The sequence below is a fragment of the Narcine bancroftii genome, chromosome 2 (assembly GCF_036971445.1).
Source record: "Narcine bancroftii isolate sNarBan1 chromosome 2, sNarBan1.hap1, whole genome shotgun sequence".
Taxonomy (NCBI): domain Eukaryota; kingdom Metazoa; phylum Chordata; class Chondrichthyes; order Torpediniformes; family Narcinidae; genus Narcine; species Narcine bancroftii.
In genome coordinates this window covers 96,843,755-96,870,433 of record NC_091470.1, presented here as the reverse complement: position 1 = coordinate 96,870,433, position 26,679 = coordinate 96,843,755, and the positions used below count along the sequence as shown (strand labels likewise).

Genomic DNA, 26,679 nt, shown 5'->3' with positions numbered 1-26,679 from the left:
ATAGAATGGAGTTAAGGGACACCATCTCTACCCAGGGTAGAGTGTAGGGACGCCATCTCTATCCAGGGTAGAGTGGAGTGTAGGGACACTGTCACTACCACGGATTAAGTGGAGTGTAGGGACACCGTCGCTACCGAGGGTAGAATGGAGTGTAGGGATGCCATCTCTACCCCGGATAGAATGGAGTTAAGGGACACCATCTCTACCCAGGGTAGAGTGAAGTGTAGGGATGCCATCTCTACCCCAGGTAGAGTGGAGTGTAGAGACACTGTCTCTACCCCAGTAGAGTGGAGTGTAGGGTCACCGTCTCTATCCCAGTAGAGTGGAGTGTAAGGACACCATCTCTAACTCAGGGAGACTGGAGTGTAGGGACACTGTCACTACCCTGATTGATTGGAGTGTAGGGACACTGTTGCTACCCAGGTAGAGTGCAGTAACTCTTGCACTCACTTAACAGAGTTCTCATTGGATTGTCTCAGGTTGGCAGCTTTTTTCTGTAGGGACAATGCATCTTTGAGGCTGCATCCTGTTTATACCAGACTGTTATTGGCCCTGGACCTGCTTTAACAAGTGTATTGTTGAAAAGTTAAGCATTGAGCCAGCCATGATGGAAACGCAGAAGGCCAACTGATTGTGTATTGCTTTTGTGAAAATGTGTATGTGTGCCAGGAACGGTGTAATTACAGCTGATTGGAATGGTCTGGCGCTGGTGTTCCATTGTGGTAACATTTGGAAAACTAACCGTTATCTCAGTTCAATGAATTGTGGAAGAAATGGCCAGTTCTGGGACGGTAGAGGAACGTTAGCGTGAGTTGAGAATCCGATGCTGGAGTTGGAATTGGCAAGGTGTGGGAATGGGCTTTGATGTAACGGTGCTGCCAGCCACTATAGGGTCGGGTCAACTTTCCACAGAGATCAGAGGTCACTGATAATCTAAGGAGTGGATGGTGTCCCTACAGTCCACTCTACCTGGGTAGAGACAGTGTCCCTACACTCCACTCTATCTGGGGTAGAGATGGTGTCCCTATACTCCACTCATGCCGGGGTAGAGACAGTGTCCCTCCACTCCACTCTACCTGGGGTAGAGATGGTGTCCCTACATTCCAGTCCTTAGATTATCAGTGATTTCTGATCTCTGTTGAAAGTTGACCCGACGCTATTGTGGCTGGCAGCACCGTTACATCAAAGCCCATTCCCACACCTTGCCAATTCCAACTCCAGCATCAGATAATCCACTCCCTCCAGCATAGGGACTGTGGAAATCATTGAGTTTGAGCTCTTAAGGAATGGAGAGTACCTGAGCATAGATGGCCTCCCGACACTCCACTCTAACCTTGGTAGAGACAGTCGCCCTACACTCTAGTCTACCCAGGGAGAGACCGTCTCCACTACACTCCATTTTACCCAAGGTAGAGACAGTCTCCCTACACTCCACTTCACCCAAGGTAGAGACAGTCTCACTACACTCTACTGTACCTGGGATAGAGACAGAGACAGTCTCCCTACACTCTACTGTACCTGGGGTAGAAACAGTCTCATTACACTCTACTATACCTGGGGTAGAGACAGTCTCCCTACACTCTACTCTTCCTGGGGTAGAGACAATTTCCTTACACTATTTCCTCATCATCTCCTCCTTTCTGTCACCCAACAGCATCCCCTATCGCCCCTTCCCTCATTGCTCTCCCCTTATCATTCCCCACAATCACACTGTCAGAAGTGTGCAGAGAAGTCCAAGCCAGAGTTCTCAAAGACCAAAAGCATCATTCCCCACCGAGGTCCAAGGCCTTGCCATACCCTAGAGAGCTAGAGATGACTCTCAAGGATACCGAACCCCCCCCCACCCCCACAAACCCTGACATTATCAGTTAACATGCCTCCAATCCTACAAATTATCTGAGACCCCCATCCTCACTGAGACCTCTACCAATATCCCCACCCCAACTTAGACACCCCCCAGCCTCCAGCCCTAACAAGGATCTGAGGCCCTGCACCACTGTGACCCATGCCCAGCTCTATCAAGGGGCCTTGCCACCACTGACCCTTGCTCCCCTCCCAGGACTCCACCCCCAGCCCTACAAAGGGGGTGCCAACCCCAATGATAAAGACCCTACCCCATCTTACCTCTTCATGATCTGAATCTCCAGGCACCAGCGATCACGGTTCCTGGGGCTCAGCTCCTGGCGACATTGCTTGATTGCAATCTGCTCGCCTGTTTCCTGGAAAGACAGAGCGTCCAAAATCAACGTCCCGGCATCACAAAGGTCCAGAGTAGGACCAAAGAATGTCAACGAAGGGGACAGAGAGTACATCAGATGGGCAGCGTCCTGCTGTATGTGGCATATTAACAGGGAGTGGGGTGGATGGATGTGGGTCGACAGCCACGTTTCAAAGTTTACATCCGACAGAGAGTTGCAGACAACAATGCGGTGGGGGAGAGGTCAAATCCATGCAAAGATTCAGGAGCGGTCTTGATCAAGTGGACTGACCACGTGGTTTCCCATGGTAGGGAAGTCCAGGACAAGAGGGCACAACTTCAGGATTGAAGAGCACCAGTTTAAAACAGAGACGCTGAGATGTGGGCGAACCTCTGTCCTGGAGTCTCCAAGTTGATGCCATCACAAAGAAGATTCTCCAGCAGCTATACTTTTGAGGAGTTTGATGCGATTCAGTATGTCACCAAAGACTCTAGAAAACTTCTGCATGGAGAGCACTCTGGCCGGTTGCATCACTGTCTGGTATGAAGGAGCCAATGATCAGGACAAGAAAAAAAAACTGCAGAAGGTTGTTAGCTCAGCCTGTGGTCATCACGAGCACCAGACTTCACTTCATCGAGGAAATCTACAAGAGGCAGTGTCTTAAAAATCAGCTTCTATCCTCAAAGATCCCCACCTCCCAGGCCATGCCCTCTTCATTCTGCTACCATCGGGAAAACGGTACAGGAGCCTGAAGACGAGCACTCAACGGCACAAGGACAGCTTCTTTCCCGCTGCCATCAGATTCCTGAATGAACCAAAGACACTGCCTCACTTTGATTTTCCGTGCACTATTTTTATTTATTTTGTAAAGTGGTTCATATAAATGTTTGCACTGTGACGCTGCCACATAACAACAAATTTCGTGACTGGCTCACGGCAATAAATTCTGATTCAGCCTTGAACTGAAGTCACTTGGTTCTGCAAACAATGAATGTCTCCCCTGTGTCACCAGTTTACCACTTCATAGAGAACCTCTTCTGCCCCCTCTCGCATGTAGAATCAGATCTCATCCTCTGACTGGTGACATAAGGTCTCAGCACGACTTTCCTCTTTTTAATTTCAAAATTCTGAAATTCTGCCCCTTTTGAGGATGTGTGCCTGTCCACTCCAAGATGTCTTTGCCACCAACCCTATCATATTGGAGCAGAAGGAGACCATTTGGCCTGGTGAGTCAGAGATGTTCAGATCCAGGAATTTGAAGTTCTTGACCCTCTCCACTACTGAGCCCTCAATGAGGACTGGGTCGTGTTCCCCCGACTTCCTCCTGAAGTCCACAATCATGTCCTTGGTTTGGCTAATGTTGAGTGCAATGAAAGACCCCGGCTATTCAGATACCAATCAATCTCTGTCTTAAATACACCCAAAGACCTGGTCTCCACAGCCGCCTGTGGTGGCAAATCCCAGAGATTCACCACACTCTGGTACACTCCGCATCCTGTTTTAAATGGGTGCCCTTCAATCCTGCAATTGTGCCCTCTTGTCCTGCACTCTCCTGCCATATGGGGAAAAAAAATCTTGTAGGAAAGTTCACACAGTAAATGCTGGAGAAACTCAACTGGTCTCACAGTGTCCATATATTACCAATATTTCAGGCCTGAGCTCTTCCTCAAGGTAGGTGGTCTAACTTTGTCGGACCACTTTGTCACAACCTCTCCTGAACTTTTGCATGGATTTGACCCCTTCCCCAGTTTAGAATCATCAGGCGCATGGAATCACTCGGGATACCCCAGGTGTAAGATGCTGGAGGCAAACCAGGGAAAAAAATCTCCAACAGGAGTGAGTGAGACCAGGCATTCGCAGGCAGGAGACTGAAGCTCACAGCTTTGCTTGCAGACCAACATGATCACCCCACAATTCCATTCCACTCTCCCCTCCACCCCTTCCTTTCCTCCCGTGCTTTGGCAGAAGGATATACGAAATGTGGAACGATACAGAGAGGATTAGCATGGCCCCTGCGCAAGAATGACATGCAAATTCGTGAAGTGCACCATGTTTTCACGGGCGGCACAGTTAACATAGTGGTTAATCCAGCGCGGTTGCAGCACCAACGATCAGGATTCGAAACCTGCGCTGTCTATAAGGAATTTGTACATTCTCCCCATGTCTGGTTTATCCTGGGGTCTCCAGTTTCTTCCCACCCTTCAAAATGTAGCAGGGTTGAACATCAATTGAGTGTAATTAGGTGGCATGGGCTCGTGGCCTGAAAGGGCCTGTATGTCTAAATTTAAAATATAAATTTAACCTGCCTAACAGTCGGAACTAATTTACCCTTTCCTGCTGCCTGACTGAGTAATCTCCAGTAACCCAACCCATCACATTTAGGAAAGAACTTCTTCCCAGAAATGAGGAATTATGTAATTCTTTATGAAGGCTCAGATGCCTCCTTCCAAGCTGCCAAGCTGAGGGCCATCTGATGATCATGTTGCTGGACGGTGCTGGGGTCCTGTGATCTGATGATAACAAGCTCTGTGGTTGTTTAGATGAGGCAGTATGGAGGGTCAAACACAGAACACAGGCAGCCAAGACCAAGGTCAGATACATTTACATATACAGTCCTGGAGGGCCAAACACGGAACACAGGCAGCCAAGACCAAGGTCAGATACATTTACATATCCAGTCCTGGAGGGTCAAACACGGAACACAGGCAGCCAAGACCAAGGTCATATACATTTACATATACAGTCCTGGAGGGCCAAACACGGAACACAGGCAGCCAAGACCAAGGTCAGACACATTTACATATACAGTCCTGGAGGGCCAAATACGGAACACAGGCAGCCAAGACCAAGGTCAGATACATTTACATATCCAGTCCTGGAGGGCCAAACATGGAACACAGGCAGCCAAGACCAAGGTCAGATACATTTACATATATAGTCCTGGAGGGCCAAACACGGAACACAGGCAGCCAAGACCAAGGTCAGATACATTTACATATATAGTCCTGGAGGGCCAATCACGGAACACAGGCAGCCAAGACCAAGGTCAGATACATTTACATATACAGTCCTGGAGGGCCAAACACGAAACACAGGCAGCCAAGACCAAGGTCAGATACATTTACATATCCAGTCCTGGAGGGTCAAACACGGAACACAGGCAGCCAAGACCAAGGTCATATACATTTACATATACAGTCCTGGAGGGCCAAACACGGAACACAGGCAGCCAAGACCAAGGTCAGACACATTTACATATACAGTCCTGGAGGGCCAAATACGGAACACAGGCAGCCAAGACCAAGGTCAGATACATTTACATATCCAGTCCTGGAGGGCCAAACATGGAACACAGGCAGCCAAGACCAAGGTCAGATACATTTACATATATAGTCCTGGAGGGCCAAACACGGAACACAGGCAGCCAAGACCAAGGTCAGATACATTTACATATATAGTCCTGGAGGGCCAATCACGGAACACAGGCAGCCAAGACCAAGGTCATATACATTTACATATACAGTCCTGGAGGGCCAAACACGAAACACAGGCAGCCAAGACCAAGGTCAGATACATTTACATATCCAGTCCTGGAGGGCCAAACACGGAACACAGGCAGCCAAGACCAAGGTCAGATACATTTACATATCCAGTCCTGGAGGGTCAAACGCGGAACACAGGCAACCAAGACCAAGGTCAGATACATTTACATATACAGTCCTGGAGGGCCAAACACGGAACACAGGCAGCCAAGACCAAGGTCAGATACATTTACATATACAGTCCTGGAGGGCCAAACGTGGAACACAGGCAGCCAAGACCAAGGTCAGATACATTTGCATTTACAGTCCTGGAGGGCCAAACATGGAACACAGGCAGCCAAGGCCAAGGTCAGATACATCTGTGAACAATATATGCACCACTCACTTTGTCAATTTACTCTTCCTCTGTCAGGTCTTGGCATGATTGGCATAGCGGTGAGCACAACGACTTTACAGCACCAGCGACCGGGACTGGGGTTCAAATCCCGCTCTGTCTGTGAGGAGTTTGTGTATTCTTCCCGTGTCTGCGTGGGTTTTCCCCAGAGGCTCTGGTTTCCTCCCACCCTTTGAAACGTACGGGGGTTGTAGGTGAATTGGGTGGCACGAACTCATGGGAGCCGAAATGGTCCGTTACCGTGCTATGTGTCTAAATTTAAATTAAGAATCTTCAATAGGAATGCAGAAAACATAGGATGAAGGTATAACGTTTCCACTCAGTCAGCAGACTTGCTGCCCTGTATTGTAACCTTGTAACCCTGCTCACAGAGCCGGCACACCCACCAGGTACATTCCATCGGATCCGCTACCCCACCACCCCCCCCCCCACCCCCACCACTGGACAGCACCTGTCTGCCATGGCCAACCTGTTCAGATTCTAATCTGTGGCACCACTGGCCTCTGGGCAAGCATCACACTGACTGCCTGAGCAAGGGGCAGCAGCACTGAGGGAGCACCACACTGTGGGACGGGCACTATGGAAGGTTGGCGTCGAGGGGGAGTCACTCCCTCAAAGGGGCAGGAGTGTGCGGAAGGCCACCTCTGGGCGACGGTGTTGACGCAGTCCTGCGGTGAAACATTAAACAAGGCTCCATTAACGTGACAATAGCCAATCTCTGACCCCTTGCTGTTTCAGGAAGCCAGATCCAGAGGGGTTGGCCTCCCCAGCAAAAAGGTTTCAACATCTGTGAGGCATTTTGGGATGACATATGAAGCTGTGAAATGGTAAAATGATACTATTTTTATCTTGCGAAGTATAAACTCGCCTGCCAACAGAGGGCCCAGTGGGAGTCAAGGTGGGCAAAGTGCTAAACTGGGCACTGAAAGGTTCCACAGAATTACAAAAAGAGCAATGCAGTTGTTAAACTGATGAATGGCGGCCGCAGCACCAGGTTCTCACCCACCTCCTTCACAGCACAAGTGACCTCGGATTACTTTCTGGGAACAAAATCATCACAAGGATCAAAAAGAAAAGATTGGCAATGATCTAATATCCAACAAACTTTCCAAATGAAGCACTTCTGACTAACATAACATCGTGCAAACTTCAATGAAGCAAGACAGGAATGGAATCCAGTTAACAAGGCGATTTGGAAATCAGCTTTACGTTAACATGTCCACTATTTATATGATGTCGGATGACAGAAAAACATGGTCCGGTTTTATAGCCACACCACAAAAGCTGCCAGATGTGGGGATAATTAGAGCAAAGTTCACTTTGGAGACTCTGTGTTGATGTAATCACGAAGAAGGCTCGCCAGTGGCTATACTTCATGACACTCTGGGCAAGCCACACAGTGGGTGTATCCACTGACTGCCTGAGCAAGGGGCGGCACTGAGGGAGCACCAAAGACTCTCGAAAACTTCTATGGGTGAACCATGGAGAGCATTCTAGCCAATGCATCACTGCCTGGTCTGGCGGCGCCAACGCTCAGGACAAGAATAAACTCCAGAAGGTTGTTAACTCGGCCGGCGACGTCACAGGCACCAGACTTCACCCCATCGAGGACATCGACATGAGTCAGTGTCTTAAAAAAGCAGCCTCTATCTTCAAAGACCCCCACCATCCACGCCATGCCCTCTCCACTCTGCTACCATAGGGGAAAAGGAGCCTAAAGACGAGCACTCAACAGAATAAGGACGGCTTCTTCCCCGCTGCCATCAGATTCCTGAATAATCAATAAACCACAGACAAGGCCTCACTTTGACTTTTTCTTGTCCTTGCACTATTTTTAGTTGATGGAAATGTTTGCCCCGTGATGCCTGCTGCAAAACAACAAATTTTGTGACATGTTTGGGACAATACTTTTTGATTCTGATTCTGACTCTAAGCCACCCTGACAGATAGTATGGCAGATGACCAAAAGCTGAGTCAAACGGGAGGCTATGAAGGATCATTTGATCTGTGGACACCCAGACCTCCAGGAGAGAATGCTTCAGTGGGCAGAGTAATGGAATGGAATTGGAATGTATACTGTCGTTTAGTCCACTATCAGACCCCTCAACGACAAACTCACTCAGGGACTTGTTTAAGGACCCTTAAATGTACACTTGATTGATTTTTTTAAATTCTCTCTATCAAAGTCAGTTTGTTTACATTTTTTTAATTTTTTTCATGTGTACGTTCTTTTTTGCATTGCCAATAAAGTGGTAATTCTGCCACGCCCATGGGAAAAAGAATCTCAGGGATATGCTCTGACAATAAATCTGAAATCTGGTGTGCTTGATGGCATATAAGATTCCCCACCCCAACCCCACCACCATTTCCACAAGGGATGTTAAGAACATTTTTTTTAGTGTATTTACAGGTAAGAATTTAATGTTATTAAAATATGTAGCTACGGTATAGCAGAAAACAACTCAGACAAAACATGTAACTGGGGCAACAGAAAAAATCTTTTTAAGAATATTACTGGTAAAATTTACAAGAGAAAACAAAAGCAGCTTAGCTATAGCAGAAAACATTTTATATAAACAAACTGCTGCTGTTGGTCCGCTTGCTGGTCCCTCTGTCCCACTCTCTCTCTTTGGCCTGCTGTCCCACTTTCTCCCGACAGCCCGCTGTCCCTCTCTCCCTTCAGCCCACTGTCCCTCTCCCCCGGCAGCCTGCTGTCCCGCTCTCCTGGCAGCCCGCTGTCCCCCTCTCTCCCTTCAGCCCACTGTCCCTCTCCCTCAGCAGTCTGCTGTCCCTCTCTCCCGGCAGCCTGCTGTCCCGCTCTCCCGGCAGCCCGCTGTCCCCCTTTCTCCCTTCAGCCCACTGTCCCTCTCTCCTGGCAGCCCACTGTCCCCCTCTCTCCCTTCAGCCCACTGTCCTTTTCTCCCGGCAGCCTGCTGTTCCTCTCTCCCGGCAGCCTGCTGTCTCTCTCTCCCGCAGCCTGCTGTCTCTCTCTCCCGGCAGCCTGCTGTCTCTCTCTCCCGGCAGCCTGCTGTCCCTCTCTCCCAGCAGCCTGCTGTCCCTCTCTCCCTTCAGCCCACCGTCCCTCTCTCCTGACAGCCTGCCACCACCCCACTCCCCCCTCCAATAGCCCGCTAACAGTCCCCACCGATAGATGGCGCTGATGCTAGTGAGCTACACAGCGGCAATAATCACCGTCAGTGTCAATCACCATTATCACCCTAATTTCAACTTCACACTCAAGGCCCAGGGGATATTTTTGAGCCATATTTTCAGAAAAGAAAGTGGATCTTATATGCCATCAAATACTACCAGTATTTATAAATTAATCTAAATGGTCAGTAATGGTGAAGAATTGTTTAAAAGAGCAAAGGAATTGGGACATTTTTTTCTGGTAGGAATCTATAGCAGCTTTCGGGTGGCCAGAAAACCCCGATGTGAAGCCACCTATTCTACCCGAATGTGGCTGTCGGGAGGCCACCTGAAAGCAGAAAACCCAGCCCTGAGGAGTACTCACCCAACCCTCCTCGGGGAGGTATTTTCTCCGCTTCCGAGTAGTCCCCCAAGGCACCTGAAAGCTGCTGCTAGGGAACAGGCTGATCACGTCACGGTGACGTCATCAGCCTGAGACGCTTTGGCGCGAGTTTTGACAAACTGCAGGCTCGGCATTACCGGGACAGTCACATTTTTAAGCACATTAGAGGCATTTCTCTTCTCTGCTCCGGGCCCGCCATGATCCTGTGCTCCTTTCTGCTTCAGCCTCGATGCGCTGCAAATGACGTCAAGACAGCGGGTGGGACTATGCCACAGTCGACAGGAGCCGGCATTCGCTCTAAGGCGCCTCTCCTGCAGCCGGCCCTTTCAGGTGCCAGAACAGCGCCTTCAGCGCTGCCACCTGAACGTCAATTCAAACACACCTGCAGCCACTTCTGCGGGTGCATTCTCGGAGCGATTGCACCTGAAAGCAGCTTATAGCTCAGCATCAAGGCTGAAGGACCTGTACTGGGCTATAGTGTTCATAGCCTGTAAACGACAATGAAATTTACTATGAACATGATGGTTGCAGAGAACCTGACAGCGCTGTGCTGATCACTTCCCGCTGAGCTGATCAATGCTGAGGTGCTCAAGGCTGATATAGGAAATGCCTGCAGCATGAGGTAGGTGCGGGGGTGCTAGAGAGCAGTTTAATGGAGTAAGATGTAATTTACACCGCTTCTGTGAACTGTATTAATAAAGTTTATTTAACGGCAATCTCCACGGCGTCCTCCTACTTGATTATAGAGACATACAGGTGTGCATGATAACAAATGTATAAGAAGTCAGACCTTGTTTGGAGCTCACGATTAAGGTTATCTAAAGCCCCTTTCACCTTGCGTCCCACTAAACCAGCCGTTCAGGATCCCGGGGTAGGAATGGGGGTTTGGCCTTTCACACTCGACCACTCCTAACCAGGACACTGAACACTTTCCCCACACGGCATCTGGTCTGTTCTACCTTTAATCGGAAGTGCCAAAAGAGAGAAGTGATTGCCTGTTTCACACTTGCCTGATCTCAACGTTGGCGTCTGCATATGCCTGGGATTGTACTGGGGGGGAGGGGGTCGAGGCCGGCAATCCCTGGTGTGAGATGACGCCACCTGATGCCAGCGCTGAGCAGATTTTGCTTTCACGCTTGCCACTTTAAAGGCCGATTGGCATTCGATTCCTGGGATCACTGCAAGTGTGAAAGGGGCTTCATGAGCGAGAATCCGTGCGTTCACTCAGCGAGGTAAGCTTGTGAATAACAGATGTGGGATCTGAAGTAAATGGGGTCCTGTTATTCCCGAGGTCTGAACAGCAGAGCTCCACATAGGTTCTGGGTCGGTACCCGGAAATGAGCTGTGATAGAAGTGCAGGGTATATTGTCACAATTACGGTATGGAAACAGGCCAATTTGGCCCTTTTAGTCCGCACTGATCCAAGTACCCTCCTCTAATCCCACTTACCAGCACCCTGCCCATATCCCTCCATCCCCCGCCCATCCATATACTTACCCAACTCTTTCTTAAATTACAAAATTGACCCTGCCTCCACCACCTCTCCCGGAAGCCCATTCTACACAATAACCTCTCTCTGAGTAAAGAAGTTCACCCTCATGTTATTCCTAAACCTTTGCCGGTCAACTCTCAACCCATGACCTCATGTATCCATCTCTTCTACTCTCAAAGGGAAAAGCCTTTCCACATCAACTCTATCTATCCCTCTCATTATCTTAAACACCTCTATCAAATCCCCTCTCAGCCTTCTACGTTCCAAAGAATAAAGACCTAATTTTCTCAACCTCTCTCATGTATTCCAGATGCTGAAACTCAGGCAACATTTTTGTCAATCTTCTCTGCACTCTCTCTATCTTGTTAATATCCTTCCTATAAATTGGTGACCAGAACTGCACACAGTACTCTAAATTTGGCCTCACCAATGCCTTGAACAGTTTCATCATTACTTCTCAACTCCTATATTCTATGCACTGATTTATGTCGGCAAGCATACTAAAGGCCTTCTTCACCACCCTATCCACATGCGCTCCCACCTTCAGGGAACAGTGCACCGTTATTCCTAGATCTTTCTGCTCCACTGCAATCTTCAATGCCCTCCCATTTACCAGATATGTCTTGCTTTGATTATTCTTTCCAAAACGAAGCATTAAACTCCATCTGCCATCTTTCTGCCTACTCCTCTAAGTAGTTTAAATCCCTCTGCAATCTTTGAAAACCCTCTTCATCATCCACAATTCCCCCTAATTTAGTATCATCTGCATATTTACTAATCCAATTTACCTCCCCATCCTCCAGATCATTAATATATATGACAAACAGCAATAGTCCCAATTCCGAACCCTGAGGTACACCGCTTGTCACCACCCTCCATCCTGACAAACAATTATCTACTACTACTCTCTGGCACCTTCCTTCCAGCCACTGTTGAATCCATATGACTATTTCCAAATTAATACCCAAGTACTTAGCCTTCCTAACTAACCTCCCATGTGGAACCTTATCGAAGGCCTTACTGAAGTCCATACAGACAACATCCACTGCTCAACCTTCATCAACATTCCTAGTCACCTCTTCAAAAAATTCAACAAGATTGGTCAAACACGACCTTCCACGAACAAATCCGTGTTGACTGTCCCTGATCAGACCTTGTCCCTCCATATACTTATATATACTATCTCTAAGGACTCTTTCCATCAATTTACCTACCACAGATGTCAAACTTACAGGCCGATATTTGCTAGGCTTGCTCATCGAACCCTTTTTAAAAAAGGAACCACATGCGCAACATGCCAATCCTTGGGCACTATACCCGTCTCTAATTATATTTGAAAAATCACTGCCAGAGCCTTCGCTATTTCCTCACTAACTTCTCTCAAGGTCCTGAGGAAAATTCGGTCAGGACCTGGAGACTTATCCACCTTTATATGTTTCAAAAGCTCCAGTACTACCTCTTTCTTAATCATTATAGTCTCCATATTTACCCCCTTTGCTTTCTTTACCCTGCAGTAAATACTGAGGAAAAGAAATTGTTCAAGACCTCCCCCATCTCTTTTGTCTCCACACACATTTGTCCTTTCTGATTCTCTATTGGACCAATTTTGTCTCTCACTTTCCTTTTGCTATGTACTAGTGGTTTCCAGCCAGTGGCTGCAGCGAGCTTCCACGTGGGCCACAGAGACTTCCCAACCCACTGAAGTCAGGGTGGGTCTGATGTCTCACTCCTCCCAGGCAACCTTGGGTGAGGGTGGCGAGCAATCTGCCACTGAGGTTGTCTGCACGTCTCTTGTCCTCCAGGTCCCGGGGGATCTGTGGTGGGGTGGGATGTATCTGCTGACCCGACGCATGTGTGGATGACGTGTCAGTACAGTCGCGCTCAATATAAACGGCTTGGTGCTTAGCCCTCAGTTCCCAACAGACCTCCACACACGACAGATTCAGACTGATTCTTAGAGAGCTGCCTTTGACTTGGAAATATTGCTCAGTCATTGCCACAAGTGGGCCATGGCATGTCAGGCCAGAAGCCAGGTGGGCCTTCAACCGAAAAAGGAAACTCTGCCTTGCTGGCATGAAAAAAGAATCTAAGGATTTACGTGATATACTCCGACAGTCAATCTGAAAGCTAATCTTAAACAAACCTGCAGGATGTTAAATGGAAAAACCACAAGGTTTGATAAGAAGTCTGATATCAGTAACATCCTCAAATCTGGAAGTGCTTCTTCTGTCAGAAGGGAGGGTGCAAGAGGGAAGTGTAACCCAGGTGGGATGTGAACACGAAATCTAGAGACCCTAGGTGGAGTAGCCAAAGTGCTGAAGAAACTCAGCAGATCTCGCAGCATCCACAGGATTGAAAGGTGGGGGGGGGGGGGGGGGGATGGTTGGCAATATTAATGACACCTCTGTCTGCCTTTATTGGCAGGCAGAATATTACATTTTTATGTGACAATAAAAGGAACATTAAACCTTGAAGTAAACGACATTGACGTTTCGGGCCTGAGCCTTTTACTGCACTGTGTAGGCAGGAGAGTGGGAAGTGAGGAAAGGGGTGGGGGGGGGGGCGGGTGTGGGAGCTGGTTTGAGCTGTGTTCACAACTCTCTGCAGCTTCTGCATGCTGGGAGGAATTAGAAGACAAGGATGATGAAGCTTGCAGTGAGTCTCTGGTGACCTGCGAGTGTGGGCTGGAATTCAGCAAGTGCACAGGTGGCATTGCAAGTGGTGGAGAAAGGCATTCAGTTCCACGCACTTTTACAGCAACTTCCTCCCTCTTGAAGTTCCTGCGGCTGCCATCGGCCAATTCAATTTGGTCTCTACAATGTAAACAGAGCGCCCCGCTTATAGAAAAGGCTCTCAGACCATTGAACCTACTCTTGCTGCACTAATCGTGGGCTGCTCCAACACCGCAAAGACTGTCTGCAGATGAACAGAAACAGACTGGGAAAAGCAATGAGATGAATAGCGGCACAGCCAGAACTGTGGAAACAGCAGCACTGCTGCTAGTTCGGACCCGGGAAAGACCAGACACGGCACTGCTGCTAGTTCGGACCCGGGAAAGACCAGACACGGCACTGCTGCTAGTTCGGACCCGGGAAAGACCAGACACGGCACTGCTGCTAGTTCGGACCCGGGAAAGACCAGACACGGCACTGCTGCTAGTTCGGACCCGGGAAAGACCAGACACGGCACTGCTGCTAGTTCGGACCCGGGAGAGCCCAGACACGGCACTGCTGCTAGTTCGGACCCGGGAGAGCCCAGACACGGCACTGCTGCTAGTTCGGACCCGGGAGAGCCCAGACACGGCACTGCTGCTAGTTCGGACCCGGGAAAGACCAGACACGGCACTGCTGCTAGTTCGGACCCGGGAGAGCCCAGACACGGCACTGCTGCTGGTGCAGACCCGGGAAAGCCCAGACACGGCACTGCTGCTGGTTCGGACCCAGGAGAGTCCATAGAGGTTTTAAAAGACCTATTAAAAGAGTCGATAGTGTTTTATTTTAATATCCTGTATCCACGGGCCTGCGCCCAAGATAGCAGCACCTGTGTTCAGCAGTGCCCACAAAGGTTTGCAGACTCTGGGTGGGAGGGGTGGGGGAGTGTCACCAGAAACAGGGAGAACACCGAAGTAGAGAAGATTACCCTACAGGACAGCAACCTCGGCAGCAAACCTGCAAGGGGCTCAGCGGGTGAGGGGCCCATTCAGGCTGCAGGTGACTGGCAGTCGGGGGACCCACACGGGCCGCTGGAGACTGACTCCGGGGAACCAGGCTATCGGAGCCAGGATTCAAGAGGGGGCTGAGGGAGGGAGGTCTCCTGTAGAGCTTTGGGCCCTGAAGGCTTCCTGATCGTGTCGGAGGTTTGGATCTAGAGCTTGGGCTGCCAATGAGTTGGCAATGTGAGGCTGCAGGAGAAAATCCACGGACACTCAACGACTCCACAGAGACTCTCTTCTGCTACTTGTACTGTAAGGGGCACTTGGCAACACCATGATGATTCTTTGTCTGCCTTACTGCAGGCAAAAGGCAGTATTAAACATCCTATGCTATAACATGACCATAAAGGAGCCTTGAATTTGTTGTCCAACTTAAGATTGAATGGTGGTTTATTGTTATGTACTCGAGATGGCAGAGGTCGACAGCATCGAGTCCACGCTGCTGAAGATCCAGCTGCGCTGGATGGGTCACGTCTCCAGAATGGAGGACCATCGCCTTCCCAAGATCGTGTTATATGGCGAGCTCTCCACTGGCCACCGTGACAGAGGTGCACCAAAGAAAAGGTACAAGGACTGCCTAAAGAAATCTCTTGGTGCCTGCCACATTGAACACCGCCAGTGGGCTGATAACGCCTCAAACCGTGCATCTTGGCGCCTCACAGTTTGGCGGGCAGCAACCTCCTTTGAAGAAGACCGCAGAGCCTACCTCACTGACAAAAGGCAAAGGAGGAAAAACCCAACACCCAACCCCAACCCACCAATTTTCCCCTGCAACCGCTGCAACCGTGTCTGCCTGTCCCGCATCGGACTTGTCAGCCACAAACGAGCCTGCAGCTGACGTGGACTTTTACCCCCTCCATAAATCTTCGTCCGCGAAGCCAAGCCAAAGAAAACCTACAATGTACAGATGTGATGAAAGGCCTTCTCTGCTGCAGATTCCTATAATCTAACACACACTAATTACATAACACACATCAATGGCCTTTGAAATGTAATTAAAATCCCACAAAGATTAAACAAAAACATAAATATACAAAGAAAGAGAAAGAACAACTGTCTTTGTTCAATGCAGAATGGTGAGCAACGAGGGGGGAGTTACCCAGAGAGGGGGTGGTGGGAGTTACCCAGTGAGGGGGAGTTTGAGGGTGGGGATTACCCAGCAAGGGGAAGTTGAGGGTGGGCGTTACTCAGCGAGCAGGGGGAGGAGGGTTTGAGGGTGGAAGTTACCAGGCGAGGGGGGGGTTTTGAGGATTTGGCTTTCCAGCAAGGGGGTGGTGAGGGTTGGAGTTACCCAGTGAGGGGTGGAGGGTTTGAGGGTTGGGGCTACCTAGCGAGGGTGTGGTAGGGAGGGTTACCCAGCGAGCAAGGATTGAACATCACCGGAGACCTGGTCCCTACCTTGTTGTTCCACCGGTTGACATTCCCAAATCCACCTGTGCCCAGGCGCTCCTTCATCTCCCACGCTCCACAGGTCAGGTTCTGTGACGAGGGCGGACGACTCATCCTCCTTCATCCTGAAGGCAACAGTGGCAAGGTAAATAAAAATACACAGAGGCAGCACTGTTAGCCTAACAGCAAGCACAACACTGTTACAGCATCAGTAACCCGGGTTCGAATCCCACGCTGTCTGTAAGGAGTTCGTACTTTCTCCCCATATCTGTGTGGGTTTTCCCTGGGGGCTCTGGTTTCCTTCCACTCTTCAAAAGGTACCGGGGAATGCAGGTTAATTGGGCAGCACAGACTCGTGGGCCGAAATGGCCTGTTACTGTGCGGTACATCCACATTTTTAAAAATGTTCCCGCTCTTGAACGCCCACACTCAGCCCACGCTGTGTCGACAGGCGAGAGCTTCTTGCCAGCTTGGACTCCTGATTTTCTACTTTGGCTCATGTGAAAATGCCAATGACCTTCTGTCATTTCACAAGATCTCCTGGAATCGACGGGGACATCATAATGAGTGGATGTTCAGCATCACCCATAGTACCAAGGGGCAGATTTGTACATTTGAGACATTCCCAATGCGTGATCATGCCAACGGGCTTTCCTTAAACCAGTCTAGCATTTAGGTCCCCATCAGTAACATTGCCACTTCAAGTTTATTTGTCATCTGCTTGTACCAGTACAACCTAACGAACCAGCAGTCTCCGGTCCAAGGTGCTGAACAATGCAAAACACACATCCAGATATAGCACACTACCAAGAATAGATATACACACTACGTAAAGATTCTTAATAAATAGTAGAGAAGAGTTGTTTTAGCAGTCGTTCACCGTTCTCACTGCCCATGGGAAGAAGCTGCTCCTCAGTCTGGTGGTGCTGGTTCTGATACTCCCGGATCCCTTCCCCGACAGGTGTAGCAGAAATATTCTGTGTGTGGGGTGGAAGGGGTCCACAATGGATTTGCATACCCTTTTTAAACAACAATCCTGGCAGATCACATCAATGGGTTGTGGGGGAGACCCCAGTGATCCTTTCTGCCACTCTTATGGTCCTGTGGATTGACCTCCAATCTGACGCTCAACAGCAACAGTAGCACAATGTGATGCAGTCAGTCAGGATGGTCTCAATAGAGCTCCTGTAGATGGATGACAGGATTGTGGCCAGTAGCCTTGCCCATTTCAGTCCTCTCAGAAGTTCAGTCGCTGTTGCACCTACCTGACAAGTGAGATGTGAGATTATCCACGAAAGGTCACTTCTTAAGTGGACTCCAAGGAACGTGGTGCTCTCCACCATCTCCACGACCAAGCTATTAATTCATAGAGCAAGGTGGCCATGCCTGGTCCTCCTGAAATCCACAACCATCTTCTTCATGTTGTCCACGTTAAGGCTCAGTTTGCTATTCTCACACCATATCATGAGGTTATTCCACCTCTTCTCTGTAGTGCAACTCATCGTTGTTGCCGACGAGGCCAACGACAGTCGTGTCATCTGCAAACTTGAGGACTCTGATGGAGCTGGATCTGGCGATGCAGTCTCAGGTCAGTAGTGTGAACAGGAGCGGGCTGAGCCCGCTGCCCCGAGGTGCGCCAGTGCTTAGCGTGACGGTGCTCGACGTTCTGCTACCAGCCAGGACAGGTGGTCTTTCTGTTAGGAAGCCTAGAATCCAGTTACAGAGAGGGGTGTGGAGTCCCGGCGAGGACGGCTTCCAGGTTCTGAATGTATAAAATACTGAGCTGAAGTCAATGAGGCATCATTCTCCAGGATGGAGTGGAGGGACAAGGCATCATATGTAGAACAATTCAATCTGTAAGCATCATCAGTGGAATGGTTCCATCTTCCTGCTTCCACTTGTCTCAGGAAACAACTGGCTAGTGACTAAGTAAACGACCAGCCTTCATCTTGACCACATTCTACAGGAGCACAATAGAAAGTGTCCTGTCTGGCTACATCATTGTGTGGGATGCTAGCTACAATGCATTGGACCTGGAAGTCCATGCAGAGGATTGACAAAACAGTCGAGAAGGTCACTGGGGTCTCCCTTTCCTCTATTGACAACATTCACCAGGAGCGTTGCTTAAATAGGGCTCAAAGGATGATAGAGGACCCCTTCCACCCAGCACACGTGTCTTTGGAAGTAAAAATATGATGAAGGGCTCAAGCCGGAAATGTCAGTGATGTATTTTTACCATAGGCTTTGAGATTGTTAAACAGCATTCTGCAACCAAGTAAATCATCCCAAAATATTTATTTTAAAGTGTGTGTGTACGCACCGTGGTACAAAGAAACACTGCCTCATTGGGTTATACGAGTAGTCAGATGGCAATAAAGCTGGCAGAATGCTGGATCATGGGATCAGTAACTAATGATGATCTAGCTCCCTGCTCCTGGAACATTAGCTATGGTTGGACGCCTGGGATTTCTCATCTTCCAAGTACATGTTCTCCATCCACCTCTCGACCCTGACAGTTTTGTGCAAGAGAGTTCACTCAACATTCAGGCCTTGAAGGAGCATCTCAATATTGAAAAAAAAGCAGAAAATCAATGGGGAGATCAGTAATATTATACTCAACCTGAAATAAACATTTACATTAAAAAGCGGTGAGCTTATTAAAAAGATGTTATCAGTTCTTCATGATGTCTCATGGCGATTCCCTGGTCGAGACTAAGAAACAATGGCAGCAAGATTTTCAACAAGAATTTTCTTTTTTTTTCCTTTTTTTTAATTTTTTATTTAACAAGAATTTTCTGATGCGACATGAGATTCTATCTTGAACTTGGTTAATTCATCTTCTCTATGTGCCCAACATTCATTATTGCAATTTAAAGTTGCACATCGAGCTTATGTTTCCAAAGTTAAATTAGCTAAATGTTATTCTAATTTCTTGTCAAAGTGAGATAGATGCGAGGAGTCACGTGATGGAGTAGTGGCCGGTAGGGGAATACCAGCCCTCTCCAGAAAAGAAGAAATAAAGTGAAGAAAATACAAAGTTCAAGAAATACAAAACATAACAAATAAAAGATAAAGTTGTAGAGAAAAGAAAGAAAATGGCATCCAAGAAGGAAAAAGTAAAAACAACGGGAAAAAAAGAAGAAAAGACGCTGGAAGAGAAAGAAGGCCTTACTTGCAAGAAGAAACAGGGAGCTGTGGTAGAAAAGAGAGCCCGTTCTCCGAGGTTGGTGACGACCCCGCAGATTCGCAACACCCTGACCACTGGACTGCAAAAATGGCTCTCAGAGCTAAACAAAAGTGCAAGGAGTCGCGCATGCGCAGTACACTTACTAAGGAGAAGGAGAACACTGACGAGAGGGGGGCTCAGCCGAGGATCAGGCAAACACAATGCGACCAGCTGAGGGATGCGTGACACCAGGGCTCTCAGCTGGAAGAAGAGGAAAGTGACAGGAAAGGGAATGAAAGGAAAGAAGAGCAGCAGCAGGAGGCCCAACAGATGAATAGCACAGAAGAAGAGAACCAACAGCAAGAAGCCAAGCAAAAAGAAGCCCAGCAAAGTGAGACAAGCAACTCATCAGAAAAGTCAGAAGAGACACAGATACAAGGAAGAGAAGAAGACACAAACACAGGTACAGACACAGAAGAAGAGGAAAAAGAAGACCAAGATCTCTACAGAGAAATAGAAGGTAAAACAGATGGACAGAATATAGATAAAGTTTTTTCCAAGAACAAATGAGAGCATTAAAAGAATAGTTGACATTAGAATTTAGTGAAATGAAAAGAAAAATGAAAAGAACAGAAGATAAAGTGAATAGATTAGAGCTGGTCATGACAGAAATAGGGAAAAGAGTAGAAAATGTGGAAGAGCTGGAAACGGCTGTAGAAATGGAAGTGAACGACAAGAAGAAAATTGGAAGAAAGTGACAAAAAAGTTAGAGACACAAGAGTCGTTCGCTCAGAAAATTGATATGTTGGAAAATTATAGTAGGCGAAACAACATTAAAAATAGTAGGCCTAAAGGAAGATGAAGTAGGCACAGATATGAAGGAATTTATAAAAGAATGGATCCCGAAGATCCTGGGAACGACAGAAATGCAGGAAGAAATAGAAATAGAAAGGGCACACAGAACACTAACTCCGAAACCACAGATGCATCAAAAACCAAGATCCATCTTAGTAAAATTTTTGAGATATATGACAAGAGAAAATATACTGGAGCGGGCAAGGAATAAAATTAGAGAAGAGAATAAACCATTGGAATACAAGGGTCAAAAAATATTTTTTTACTCAGACATAAATTTTGAACTCTTAAAGAAGAGGAAGGAGTTTAATACAGCAAAATCGATCCTATGGAAAAAAGGTTATAAATTCATGTTAAGACATCCAGCAGTGCTTAAAATATTTATCCCCGGGGAGCAAAACAGACTGTTCTTGGATCCGGAGGAAACACAAGAATTTGCAGAACGTTTGCAGGACAAAAGGAGAGATGAAGAGATGTAATAAGAATGAAGAACGGGGATAAAGTATATATAAATATGTAAAAACAATGTATATGTAAAGAACTAAAGAAGAAAAAGAGAAGGGAAGGAAGGAAGTAAGGGGGAAAAAAGGGAGAGCATTGTTAAATGTGTAAAAAAAAATGTTTTCTGCGGGGGGTTGGGGGGGAGAGAATAACTATAATTACGAAATCAGTTGATGCTTGCAAGCATGATCGCAATCCAAATGGAAAGGGGAGTTGTGGTTGCCTGGCAAGGGATAAGGGGGACTCAGGGAGGGGGGTGGCATTTGCGGTTAAGGTGATATTGGATGTGGAAGTTTTTCGAGTATTTTATGTTTTAAATGTGTTGTGATACATTGAGTTTAAAAAGGGAAAACTGAGAGATGAAAATAGGGAAAAGGGGGATGGTGGTGGGGAAAAGAGGTGTAAAGAAAATATGAGGTGGCCACTTTGAAGTGTATGACTATAAACATTAATGGAATACATAATCAAATTAAAAGGAAGAGGCTATTAAATTTACTGAGAAAAGATAAAAATAGATATAGCATTTGTGCAGGAAACGCATCTAACTGAAGTGGAACATAACAACTTAAAGAAAGACTGGGTAGGGCACGTAACGGCAGCATCAGATAATTCAAAAGCTAGAGGTGTAGCCATATTAGTTAACAAAAATGTACCAATCAAGATAGAGGAGGAAATAACAGATCCAGCAGGGAGGTATGTAATGATAAAGTGTCAGATATATTCAGAATTTTGGAATTTGCTCAATATATATGCACCTAATGAGGAGGATCAAAAGTTTATGCAGGATATTTTTTTGAAGATTGCAGATACACAAGGAAATATATTGATAGGAGGGGATTTTAACCTTAATTTGGATCCAATGTTGGATAAAACTGGACAAAAGACAAGCAAAAAGAATAAAGTGGCCAAATTTATGGTTAAATCAATGCAGGAAATGAAACTTATGGATATATGGAGGAGACAGCACCCAAGAGAGAAGGAATTCTCATATTATTCGAGTAGGCATAAAACATACTCAAGGATTGATATGTTTTTGTTGTCAGCCCATATTCAAGCGAGAGTTAGGAAAACTGAGTATAAACCTAGATTACTATCTGATCATTCACCCCTGTTATTAGCAATAGAACTGGAGGACATCCCACCAAGAACATATAGATGGAGGTTAAACTCCATGTTACTTAAAAGGCAGGAATTTAGAGAGTTTAATGAATGGCAAATTAAAACATATTTTAAAATAAACATGGAATCAGTGAAAGACAAATTTGTATTATGGGATGCAATGAAAGACCTAATTTATATAATAAATGAATATAATAAGTTATGTAACTAAGATGAAAAAGGAACTACAATCAGGAAATAGAGCAGTTGGAAAGGGAGATAGTAAGTATAGAAAACAAACTAGTAAAAAGGGATGATATAACGAAAAGGAGAGAATTGGCAGACAAAAAAATAAAATACCAAACATTACAAATGTACAAGGAGGAGAAGAACATAATGAAAATAAAGCAGAAGTATTACGAACTGGGAGAAAAAACTCAATAGCTAAAAAAACACAATAGCTAAAAAACACAATAGCTAAAAAAACACAATAGCTAAAAGAACTGTATTGGCATCAATGAAAAAGGACAAACAAATTACATACAATCCAATGGAGATTAATGAGAACTTTAAGGAATTTTATGAACAAATATACCAAACTGAGAATGAGGGGAAAGATGATAAAATAGAAGAGTTTTTAGCTAAAATTGAACTGCCGAAATTGCAAGAAGAAGAACAAAACAAACTCATAAAACCATTTGAAATAGAGGAAGTACATGATATATTAAAAAAGCTGCCAAACAATAAAATGCCTGGAGAGGATGGATTCCCAATAGAATTCTATAAAACATTTAAAGAGCTATTAATTCCTCCTCTCCTGGAAGTAATAAATCAGATAGAGGAAACACAAAACTTGCCAGATTCATGTAAGAAAGCAATAATTACAGTAATACCAGAGATGGGGAAGGATCCATTAACACCAGCAACATACAGACCAATATCTCTACTTAATTCAGATGATAAGATAATACCAAAATTATTAGCAAACAGACTGGCCAATTGTGTACCAAAAATAGTAAAACAAGATCAAACTGGATTTATTAAGAAAAGACGAACAACGGATAATGTCAGTAAATTTATTAATTTAATTCATGCAGTTCAAGGAAATAAGATGCGAACAGTGGCTGTTGCTTTAGACGCAGAAAAAGCCTTTGACAGGGTAGAATGGAATTATTTATTCAAAGTATTACAGAGGTTCAATCTACCAGAAAAATATATTAATTGGATTAAAGCATTATATAATGGACTATTGGCGAAGGTAACAGTAAAAGGATATGTATCGAACCAATTTAAATTAAGTAGGTCAACTAGGCAGGGATGTCCATTATTTCCCTCATTGTTCGCTTTAGCAATAGAACCATTGGCAGAACTGATAACAGAAAATAAAATAACAAGGGATAAAAATAAAGGAGAAGGAGTATAAAATCAGTTTATTTGCAGATGACATTATAGTATACCTAACAGATCCAGAAATATCAATAAAAGAACTACATAAGAAATTAAAGGAGTATGGAGAAATATTCGGGTACAAGATCAACACAAATAAAAATGAAGTGATTCCAATGAGTAATGCAGATTATACATAATTTGAAAAAGGATCACCATTTAAATGGCAAACACAAGCAATCCAATACCTAGGTATTAGGTTAGATAATAATTTAAGCCATTTGTACGTTAAATTATCAGCCACTATTAAAGAAATTGCAGGAAGACTTAGAACATTGGAAAGAATTACCGCTAACGTTGATAGGGAGGGTAAATTGCATTAAATTGAATGTCTTCCCAAGAATACAATACCTATTTCAATCGTTACCAATTCCCTTAACAGAGAATTTCTTTAATGAACTAAAGAGAATAATAAGGAAATTCTTATGGAAAGGGGAAAAACCGATGAGAGAGTTAGATAACTTAACAGAGATGTACAACCAAGGTGGTTTGCAGTTACCAAACTTTAAAAATTATTATAGAGCAGCACAATTAAGGTATTTATCAGATTTTTATCAGACAAGGGAAAAACCAGATTGGACTAAGATAGAGCTAGATAAAATAGAGGAGAAGGTACCAGAACATATACTTTATAAGTGGGATAAAAAGCTGGTGCAAAATAAAAGTTCACCAGTACTGCATCATTTACTCAATATATGGAAAAAGATTCACTTAGAAAGAAAAAAAAACAAATTACTAAATACCAAAATTATTATTGACGCAAAATCAGCTAATCCCTTTTACAATAGATAACCTTTCCTTTAGCGAATAGGAGAGAAAAGGAATCAAAAGAAGAGAAAATTGTTTTTTGGGAAATAATTTATTAACATTTGAACAAATGAAGTACAAATATGGAATAACTCATGGTACAATGTTTGCATATTATCAACTGAAAGCTTATTTAAAGAATAAATTGGGAAACAGAATGAGATTACCAGAAGGAAGCAGCGTTGAATATGTGATTACAGACACAATGATAATTAAAAGATTTATAACCAACATGTACATCAAGCTGCAAGAGAAGGAAAATGATGAAATAAGCTAAAAAACCAAACAAAAGTGGGAAAAGGATTTAAACATAAAGATAAAAAATGAAACTTGGGAAAAGTTATGCTCCGGAACTATTAAGAATATAATAAACACGAGATTACGCATGATACAATATAATTGGTTACACAGGTTATATATCATGCCCCAAAAGTTTAAAAAATGGGATCCAACATTATCAGATAGATGTTTTCACTGTAAGAAGGAAATGGGAACAACATTACATGCATCTTGGGCATGTACGAAAGTGAATATGTTTTGGGAAGAACTAAATCAGATACTAAATAAAATGACAAAAAACATACCAAAAAAACTAGAGATATTTCTTTTAAGTAACATAAGAAGTAGAGAATTAGGCCTCAAATTGGATAAAGTGCAAAAAAAGTTCATTATGATAGCTGAAGCTTGATTCTTTTTTGCATATCAGACAACTAACAAACTCAACTTTACAAAATTCACTGAAAACATGGAAACGTTGCCCAGAGTCCAGGAGAGTCAGTCTGGATTTGAGGCTGGCACACCTATACTCAGGTGATCACCAAAGTCTCCACCTGCTGTCCCGAGTGAGCAGACTTCTCAGAAACCTGGGCTCCCCTCTGAATAGGAGATGAGCTTTAGCCCACTTGCCATCCCCAAAATCCAATCCAGCTCATCTGCTGCACAGACCTCCACCCAAGACTTTGCCCACCGGATGCTTGCATCATGCAACCGCTCTTTGCCCTCATCGCGGCCAAAGACAAGACACTCGCCTGGACTCCAGAGACCAGCAGGGCATTCGAAGCCTTCACGAGGGCATGTTTCGTGGCTACCCTGCTCGTCCACTCACGCAACGACCTGCATATGGCGCTCACCGTCGACGCCTCTGCTGCACCCATTGGCGCTGTCCTGGAGCAGTAGGTGAACGGACAGTGGAAACCACTGGCATTCTTCAGCCGACTTCTTCGCCCGCCAGAGCGCAAGTGTAGCGCTTTCGATCGTGAATTGCTGAGCATGTTCCTGGCGGCGGGTCATTTCCACTATTTCTTGGAGGGGAGGCCTTCCACCATTTTTACCTACAACAAACCCCTCACTCTGGTGCTCGCTATGACAAGAGATCCCTGGTTGACCCGCCAACAGCGTCACCTCTCCTTCGTGTCGGAGTTCACACTGACATTCGGCACAAGGCAGGGAAAAACAACATGGTCGCCGACACATTCTCACGACCGGCCATTTGCGTGCTGACACCCGGCCTCAACTTCGACCAGCCCGCCCAGGACCAGAAGTCCCATGAGGAGACGCGGGCCTTCAGGATTGCCATCACGGGCCTGCAGTTCCAGGACCTCCCGACTCCTCACAGTGAGGGCACCATCCTGTGCGATATCTCCATGGGCACTCCGCGACCAGTGGTTCCCCAGCAATGGCGCAGGCAAGTCTTCCACCATATCCATGACCTTCAGGTCCATGGTCCATCTGGTGGCAGAACGTTTCGTCTGGCACGAGCTTCGGAAGCAGATTGCAGACTGGGCCAGAACCTGCACCCATTGCCAGCTTTCCAAGGTACACAGGCACACCAGAGCACCCGTACAAGATTTCAAACACGTCCAGGAATGGTTCAGCCACATACATGTGGACATCATCGGACCCTTACCCATTTCCTGAAGTAACCTTTACCTTTTCACAGTGGTAGACCGCACCACTCGTTGACCTAATGCAATCTCGATGCCAGATGCCTCCATGGACTCCTGTTCCCAAGCGCTTTTGAATGGTTAGGTTGGCTGGTTCGTCATCGTGAACCACCTCACCAGTGATCAGGGCACCGGTTCACCTCCGTGCTCTGGGCACAACTCGCCAACAGGCTGGGGATCAAGCTACATCACACCACAGCCTATCACCCACAGGCCAATGGGCTAGTTGAGCGATTGCACCGCCACTTTAAGTTGGCACATGGCCCGCCTCACCAGCCCCGACTGGATGGACGAGCTGCCTTGGGTGCTCCTGGCCATCCACTCGACACCCAAAGAAGACCTACAGGCGTCATCAGCCGAGTTGGTCTGCGGTGCACCACTAGCCCTACCCGATGAGTTCATCAACGCACCTCACAACTCCCAGCAGTCACTGCACGGTCTACTTCCCCACCTCCGGGCCCAGTTGGACTCCTTCACACTCCCACCACCGCCCATAAACGGCACACGGGCATCTTACATCCCCAGCGAGCTGTACTCTGCAGAGTACATTTTTATCAGCGGGGCCCATCCACAGCACCTCTACAAAGACCATACGAAGGGCCAC

General features: G+C 46.2%; 1 protein-coding gene and 1 non-coding gene across 5 annotated transcripts in view; one reads left to right on the top strand and one right to left on the bottom strand.

Annotated features, from left to right (window-relative positions):
- ikbkb (inhibitor of nuclear factor kappa B kinase subunit beta) overlaps positions 1–26,679 on the bottom strand; it is a 147,398-nt gene that overhangs the window by 57,751 nt on the left and 62,968 nt on the right. For all 4 annotated transcript variants that reach the window (XM_069917548.1, XM_069917549.1, XM_069917547.1 and 1 more), the window contains 2 exons: positions 16,269–16,384; positions 2,125–2,219 (listed from right to left, as the gene is read on the bottom strand). In XM_069917548.1, coding sequence (XP_069773649.1) covers positions 2,125–2,219; positions 16,269–16,373 — 200 coding nt within the window. In that variant the 5' untranslated portion in view covers positions 16,374–16,384. The remainder of the gene's footprint in view (positions 1–2,124; positions 2,220–16,268; positions 16,385–26,679) is intronic.
- On the top strand, positions 4,146–4,255 carry LOC138755972 (U6 spliceosomal RNA). Its single transcript, XR_011352668.1, has one exon. It is a non-coding gene; the product is annotated as a U6 spliceosomal RNA (small nuclear RNA).